Below are 9095 nucleotides of genomic sequence, written 5' to 3' on the forward strand. Positions count from 1 at the left end.
GGGGGGGGGGGGCTCTATGAATTCCTTTCTAGATACAACCCTTGAAAATGTTTGCAATACAATTTCAGACAATCCATCATTTATCCTGTTTTCTAGTGACACTACATCTTTATTTACATTATACAAGCAACGATCAAATGGCTTGAACTTCGTGGTCCATAAGTTCTGCAATTAGCCAAGATGTAAAGAAGAATGAACACATCCCAAAGAATTCCACTATCAAGCCTGTAATGCCAAGCCAACAGATTCAGAAAATAGAGGAACAACATCTGGATATCAATATGATGTAGGTGATCGGGAGACAGCACAAAAATGGGCTGAGGGAAAGTAGCAGAGGATCAGGTGAAACTGGTAAAGCCATGGATTCTATACTCCACTCCCCCCCCCTTCTTGCTACTGGCCTGTTTTTGATGCAACATATGTTAGGATGGGGGTTGGGGCTGGTTTGTACTGGCCAGAATTACAAGGAGTGTTCCTCAGTCCCAGGAACAGAGATAAACATTTTCTATATCATCATCAAAAGCACTAATGAAATAAACAAACTTGAACAAATCATATACTCTGTAATATTAAGAATACAGATTTGCAGGTTTAGGAATTAGTCACATACAAATTTAAATCTCATTTCCTAGGTGGATTTTGTGTGTGTGTGTGTGTGTGTGTGTGGTGCTAGGGGTTGAACCCAGGGCCTTGTGCATGCAAGGCAAGCACTCTACCAACTGAGCTACATCCTCAGCCCTCCTAGCTAAATTTTGAAGGCAAGCCAAGCCCCTGAAACTCAATTATGCCATCTGTAAAGTAGGGAGAGTACTTATTTCACAGGCTGGATACAAGGAAGAAATGAACCACCTAGCACAGACTGGCATAGGTGGCACATGGGTTTAGTTTGTTGTTATTTGTGGTGCTGGAGATTGGACCCAGGGTCTTGCACATGTTAGGCAAGTGCTCTACCACTGAGCTACTTGCACAGCCCCTGGAGCATGGGTTTTTAATAACAGGTGATTTGTTTTTGCTGTTGGTTGCTATTATTATCATTTGTATAGTTAGTGTGATTTTATTTTGGCCCATCTCCGTACTAACATGAAACTAAATAACTAGGGGCTTAAAAGAGAACTTACCCACGAAGAGCTGACTGTTGAGCTGTAATAAGACATGCCCATCAGCTGGAGCAGCCTGAGTCTTTGGTGATAGCTGGTCCACCTGAATGGAGGCCTCTTTCATGTTCCTTTCAACTCTTACATGATGCCACTGGTTGTCGTTGAAGTGGGTGGGAGACTGCACTGAGATTTCAAGAGGCCCATTCCCCACATCAAATGAAAAGGTCACTGTTGTTGGAGCTGGAAATATTAGACATGAAGACTGTTCAAGTGAGCTCACGAGGCAGAGCTGAGTGTTCAACACACTTAGGAATAGCACCACCGCATAATCATCACTGAATGTAAAGAAAATAGCTTGAATTTTATGGAAGAAACCAATAACATCAGTATAGAAAAGGGTCTTTGGATGTGGGATGAGATGATAAGATACATTTATACTTTTGGAAAAAACCACAAATTTTAAGGAATTCATTCTCTAAGTTAATTTTTCATATTGATTAAGGGTAAGCTACTTAGCCAGGGCATGAAAACTAAATTTTATGTAAAAATAATTGTTTTCACAATTTGAAATTTATATAATTTTACAGGCATGCAGCATGCATTTGATGTTAAGAGAGTAAGAGCAACCTATGAGCACATCGAATGCACATAAGTGGTTGGTCTAATTAAGTCATTTTATATTTAACTGAAATTTTTGGTTTTTAAATTTTAATAATTTGAATTTAAGGTCTTCTTCAATTGTTTCTAGAAAATATCACTAATTTTCCCATATTTCACAAGTTAAATATCAAACTAATTTTTTGTGTGAAAATAATGTTAATATCAGAGAATTTTTACAAAGGGACATAAGAAGAAAAGATTCAGCCTATAATGTAGAAACATGAGTTCTTTAAAAATTAGTTAAAGGATTTATTACTAAAAACTAGATTCCCATAGACTTCTCTGCAAAGGAGACTTACAGCGTAGCTCTATTCGTATGAAATCAGTAATTCCCAGGTTCTCTAAAAACACCCCCGATAGAGCTGTTGTCTTAAAAAAAAAAGACACATCAGCACTAAGTTCTCCATGGAAAGTAGGGAAATGAAGGTATGAGGCCTCAGTATTGAAGGAAGCAGAATTCCAAAATGACCCTGTTTAAAAAAAAAAAAAAGAAGAAGAAGAAAAAATCAAAAGTAAGAAAAATTCAATACACACATGAATGATACATAGCATTTTTTATATTAAGCATTCCCACTATTTAAAGCACTGCTCAGTTGTATAAACTGCTTTTGTTTTTTCTATTAATTGACACAAGACATGAACTTAAAGACTGAAGATTTTACAGGGAAATTCTGGATTCCTCCCAACAGGAAGGGAATGATCCGTACTGAAATGGCTTAAAGAGAAGAAAACATCTCAGCCTCAGTACTTTTCCCTGCCAAAGGTATATTTTAAGGCTCCACCAAACATTGATGAATACCTTAATTTTTTATTACTTGAAAATGTTAATTTTTATTCAATGTTAATTGTTACTCAAAGCCACTTACCTGCTTTGAATAACAAAATTCCTAAAGAAGCTCATACTGGTTCTTGTTCCAACACACACAACTTCACAGAGCTACCTTCTCAACCATTTCCATTCATGGGCCTTGTGATTTCCTAAACTGAGACTGGCATTCAGAATAGTATCATTCAAATAAAGACCAAGGCAAACACTCTGTGCTGTGCAGATATTCTCATAAAAATATTCTTTTCATTCAAAATCATTTCTTATTTTGCTTTTAAGAGGGAGGTAGATGACCACCAGTAGAGGAAAAGCATTCTCAACAAATTTACAGAGGCTTACAATCAGAAAATGCTTAAGAGTTTTGAGATATAAATGAACAATATATGTAAGCTCTGAAGTAAATTATAATTACTCAATACACTTTCTCATGCCTGGTTTTTCTTTATAACTGTAATTTTTTCTTTTGAAAAAAAAATATTGCAGGTGTTATACAGCAGAAAATATGGAAAATACAGAATAAATGCAATGCAGTCCAGCTGGATACACACAGTGGAGGAGAGGGATTATCAAAGAATGAACTGTGCATTGCAGCTGCCCCCAGCAAGTTTTCTGCACATCAACCAGGAATTGACATCTTTAGTTTGAGGCAACTGTCTCCATGGGCACTCCCAACACTGGGTAGAATTCTCCTATCTAAATGACCTTCCTCTGGAGTCAAAATAGCCATTGCAAAACAACAGCTAGTTACGTTAGTGAAGAACTCTACCTAACTACTTAAAACTCACAAACTTGACTCTGCTTCTACATGTCCCTTCGATTTTAACTTGTTCCCTATAAATTCTGGACTAAACAGTTCTTACAACTATTTTTTTTTTCTGTTTTTCTTGTGGACCTGATTCAAAAGTCAATTCTTGTTTTGTATTTGGACAATTTGAGAACTGAATTTATTCAGCTGAGAATAATCTTACTTGGAGGATTTTTTTTTTCCCCTCACAGTCAAATGAAACTATATGTTATCTGAGTCACGTCATGCCTAGCCCTTATGTCCTTTTCAAAGCTATTTCTATGTTTACACACTTTAGTCTCTAGAAAGGAACATAAGAAAATATATAATATCAAGTCAGAGATAACAACACATTTGTGTTCTTGAAAGTCCTTACCTGGTCTATTTTTAAACGGAATTCGACACCCTTCTGGTGAAATGTTGTATGTGGAAATTAAAATAAAGCTGTAACATTTTGGAATATTATTAAATCTTATTGTGTCTGATTAGAAAGGGAACATTCAGAATTACTTAAAGGTTTGAATTAGATAATATTATTACAAAACATAGCATTTCATTTGTTTCAGATTGCAGCATAACTAACCTAATAAAGCATCATATTGAAGGCTTCAGGGAACTCGTTGAAACAGAGGAGCAATTCTGTGAATTGCTGCTGTCTGTACAATGGATGCTTTTATAGTAATGAAAACAATTCGTTACGTGAGGTAGCTAAAACACTCCCATACACACAACAGTAGGTTTTGTTTAGTTAGCAAACCTTATTTTTCAATTCACAATACGTACAAAATGAAAATAAGGACATTTTATGGGATTAAGAAATTGCTGCTAATTCAAAACAATTATAAAGAAAGTAAAGGCCAACATTTACATGATCAAATAATGTTAATGGCATATGATATCTCGGCTCTGCATACACTGTGCTAAGATGCACCCAGAAGAATCTGAGGGACCTTAGAGAAAGGCGAGGCAAGAGGAGGCAGAGCAGAGCTCAGCAGGCAGCAGGCAGGTGAGAGCAGGAATTGGAGTCCTTGAGATAGAGTTCTGTGAGTAAGGGGCTTGGAAATCCCTGAGCTGCCCCAGGAGCAAATCTGAAGGCATGCTGTGCAAATTCCAGCCCTTTTACTATCTCAACAAAATCATACTATGATGTATTATTCTAAGTAATAATACTTAATAATTATTATAAGTAATAATTATTAATAATTAACAAATTAATAATATTTATTTCCAATTGAATTCAATATAAAGTACTAGAGATTTTAAATTCCTTTGGGAATTTAAATACCATCTTTTATCTTTCCATAATACGTGTGTATATAGGTATAAATGAAAAGAGAATCCACAAATTATTTACATAAAAGATATGCTGATCCCCTATGTAAAATTAATTTACTATTATGTTAAAATTATTACCCTATGTGCACATATGATTACACAACCTGTGCAACTCTACATCATGCACAGCCAGAAGAAATAAGTTAGATTCCATTGATGTATGCTGTGTCAAAATGCATTCTACTGTCATGTGTAACTAATTAGAACAAATAAAAATATTTTCAAAATTATATGTACTTTAAAAAAATAATTTAGCTCAACTTTTGTTTATCTTCTTCACAGACTAGGCTTTTAAAAAGAGCAGATTTATAAAGACAGAAAGTAGATTAGTGGTTTACTAGAGCTGGGGAGATGAGACAATTGAGGGAAGGTAATGACTAAAGCCCTTTCTTAAAAGTTAAAAATATATATATTAAAATATTGAAATGCTGATGTGAGGAATATTTTAGCTGTCAAAATCATCTTCTAAATATTTATGGATCAAGGAGGGTGGGGAAAGTTTTGGGGAGTAAAATCGATCAATTAGATTTTTATGCAATATAAATACACTACAACAAAGCCTGCTATTCTGTATAATTAATATGCACAAAGAAAAAAACAATGAAAATATTTATGAATCCTTAAAAAGTAAGCTGGAAAATATAGAATTCTTCACAGAAATAAAATTCTAAGATTAATTACATGTGGCATTATGGGAACACAGAAACCTATGTATTGGTTTCATAATTCATGGGTCCCCCTTTTTAGCACTTCTATTATCATTTTCAACCAATTTATGAACATCAACTGAAATCCACATGAGCAAAATGAAATCTGGCTGAAGATGATTACAGCTTGTGAGTTGCAGATAGTATAATAGAGAACAGAGTTGTTGGTAGACGTTTTATAGGGTAAGAGACCCCCTTCCCTAAGAAGTTGTATTTGTAATCAAAAAACTTAACAAACCATCTCTGAAGAAGATATTTCTTATCACTATTCTTTTTTATGTAAATTTTTTATTTATATATGACAGCAGAATGCATTACAATTCTTGTTACATATACAGAGCACAATTTTTCATATCTCTGGTTGTATACATAGTATATTCACATCAATTTGTGTCTTCATACCTGTACTTTGGATAATAATGATCATCATATTCCACCATCATTAATTACCCCATGTCTTCTCCCTTCCCCTCCAACCTCTCTGCCCTATCTAGAGTTCGTCTATTCCTCCCTCTCCCTATCCCACTATGAATCATCACTAGCAATTAAAGAAATGCAAATCAAAACCACTCTAAGATTTCATTTCACTCCAGTCAGAATGGCAGCTATTATGCATACAAAAAACAATAAATGTTGGCGAGGATGTGGGGGAAAAGGTACACTCATACACTGCTGATGGGACTGCAAATTGGTGCAGCCAATATGGAAAGCAGTGTGGAGATTTCTTGGAAAATTGGGAATGGAACCACCATTTGACCCAGCTGACCTTCTCTTCAGTCTATACCCAAAGGACTTAAAAACAGCATACCACAGGGACACAGCCACCTCAATGTTTATAGCAGCACAATTCACAATAACTAAACTGTGGAACCAACCTAGATTCCCTTTAATAGATGAATGAATTTTAAAAAATGTGGCATCTTATCACTATTCTTATAGGTTAGTTTTGTGTAAAATTGTTAGGATATTAATAGCCACTGCAAAGGCATATGTATATACTTAAATTATTCGAAAATACACACTTTCACTTTTGTTTTAGAAGGAACTAGAAGGATAGAATTTTGGAGAAAGCATCCAATTACTTTTGGTCTAGGTGTAGAAGGTTATATAAAATACTGAATGAGATGAGTGAAGTTTATTTCAGTAGGTTATTGCCTTATCCATCAGTTGTTCCTATGAAGGTCATAGTGAGGTTGGAAAGGGTAGGAGCTGTGTTAGAAAACAGATGAGAACCATCCAAGTGTCACATCCCTATTTTATTTGAAACAACTTATTTTCAACTAATAGTGGTATTTTAATATACAAGGGAGATCATATTATAAATACAAGATAAATTGTGTCTACCTAAGATGGATTCCCTTTGTTAATATACATGACATCCAATAAAACTCGAGTCTAGCTACCCATTTGAGAAGAGTATAAGTATTGATAGATCAGTTGTAACCAAATTTAGGTATTCAAACAACAAATAGAGTTACTTTGGATTGAACAAAATAGATAAGTGACAAATTAATCAGAGCTTTTTAATGATCATACACAAAGAGTCACTAAGTATGACTCTTTGATTTACATGGTTAAAATCAAAAGTAACTTGGTATTCAGATTATTGTCTTTTTAACACTCCAATTGACTTTAAATGGAAGAGCTCTTAATATTTGGTTTTCTACTTGTATATACTTTATGCTACCAAGTGTAGACATCACCATTTTTTAAGTAGCCACATATATACACTGGCCACATTGCAAAATGGCACACTGATTTTTTTCCATGCCTAGATTATATTTCATCTACTAATTAATTTGATGAAGTATTTCATCAGACAATAATCATCAGGAATAAAAACTAGTAAATTATTCATAATGTATGTATTGCCTAATGATTCCTGCGTATAGGGCTTAATTACAATCGTTACATATGATTGGCTAAAAATACATCCATCTTTTAAAGCACACCAGGTGTAAATATATGTTGGCTATAACAAGGCCCAATATGAGCTCTGAAGACAACTCTGTGATCACACTTTATTTCCCTCTAGTTTCAATGGCCCATGCTCTTGGAGAATGATGTCACATGCTCTCTTCCTAATCACACCACATCCCATTTCTCATCCTTGAATTTATCTAGTGATCTTCTCTAAGAGTCGAGAAAGAAGAAGAGACGTGCTGTGAACTGCCACCCTGACCCCCACTTTCCTTCCTGCATCTTCTCTACACTCTGTACTCACTCCAGTTACAATAGATCAACAGCTTCTACTCCCGAGAATTTCTCCACTGGGCCTCTCCCATTGACACAAACATGCTATAATTCTTCCTTCTTAGAAACCCAATCTTGGGATCCTACTTTTCTTTGTATGTACCATTAAATTTCTCCATTTTTTTTCTCTTTTCTCATTTCTTGAACCTATTCCAGGCTTTTATCCATCATCAAAGTCATGAATGACTTCCACATTGCTCAATTCAGTTACCTCAGTAGTCATGTTAAGCCATCAGCAACATTTACTGTAGTTGATTATTCTTGCCTCCTTGAAACATTTCTTCATTTGGAGGCCACAATGACCCACCCTTTTCTGCCTTACTTGTTGATGTTATGGTTCTCAGTCTTCTTTCTGTTTTCCTCCTCACCTCTTCAATCTATCACAGTTGCAATGTTCCAAGGCCCTGTCATTCATTTCACGTCTCCATCCACAAAAACCCCACCTGGTCTGTCTCATTCTTTTAAATACAGAAGAACATAATGCATAAACACTTGAAGGCTGGAACTCCCAGACTGACAACTGCTCTGTTTGAATGTCTAATGGCGTTTCAGCCTCTACATGTCCCCAAACTGAGTCATGTGCCATGGCCACTCCTTTAACCCGGAAGCAATCTTCCCCACTTCAATCACTGTCAGTTCTATCCCTCTGATTAATTATTAGACCAAACACCTGGGTATCATTCTTGACTTTTTTTTTTTTTTTTTTTGCTACCTACACCAGTCCATCAGCAAATTTTATTTGTCCTCCTTTTAAACCATGCCCATATCACAATACACCATTGTGGCCATTATTCAATCACCATGATCTCTCAGCTGGGTTAGTAATAAAGTCTCCTCCATGCTCTCTCCTTGTTGTGATGGTACCCTGCTCAATCTCACTAAAACATAAGTTGGCTCAGGCCATTCCTCCATTCATACTCTCCTAATGCTTTCCAAGCTAGTTGTAGAGAAAAATAAAGACTTTCCAAAATCCTCCATGATCTGATCTCTGGGTTACTCTCTGATTTCGACCACCCTCCCCTTGCTCACTAACTTCCAAACACTAGGGCCTTGGGCTGCTCCACACATATCTGCTACATTCCCTTCTCTGCGTGGTTCCTCTGGCCTCTCCTTCTGTCTTGAGTAGAGTACTCTTTCAAAGACATACGTTTCTCTAGCTCCCTTATTTCCTTCTCTTTAGTTGAATGTCACCTTCTTAGTGAGCCTTTAATGGTCATCCCATTTAAAATTGCTCCCTTGTGCATAGATTTTATTTTTGTCATACCTATTATCAATACTATACCATATATTTTACTTAGTTGTTTATTGTCTTTCTCCAAGAGAATGCAAGCATCAATACTACAGATATTTTTTTGTCCATTTTGTCCATTGTGCTCGATCTCTCTCTCTCTCCCCCCTCCCTAACACCACTCTCTCTCTCTCTGTCGTGTGTC

The 9095-nt window shown here is 35.8% G+C and overlaps 1 protein-coding gene across 1 annotated transcript in view; it reads right to left on the minus strand.

The window, feature by feature from the left end:
• The window catches only part of Cntnap4 (contactin associated protein family member 4), a 240075-nt gene that overhangs the window by 36469 nt on the left and 194511 nt on the right, over positions 1-9095 (minus strand). Inside the window, exons 16-17 of the mRNA XM_015496327.2 lie at positions 2057-2227; positions 1119-1337 (exon numbers count right to left, since the gene is read on the minus strand). Of these exons, the coding sequence (XP_015351813.1) occupies positions 1119-1337; positions 2057-2227 (390 nt within the window). The remainder of the gene's footprint in view (positions 1-1118; positions 1338-2056; positions 2228-9095) is intronic.

The sequence above is a fragment of the Marmota marmota genome, unplaced genomic scaffold, assembly GCF_001458135.2.
Source record: "Marmota marmota marmota unplaced genomic scaffold, marMar, whole genome shotgun sequence".
NCBI lineage: Eukaryota > Metazoa > Chordata > Mammalia > Rodentia > Sciuridae > Marmota > Marmota marmota.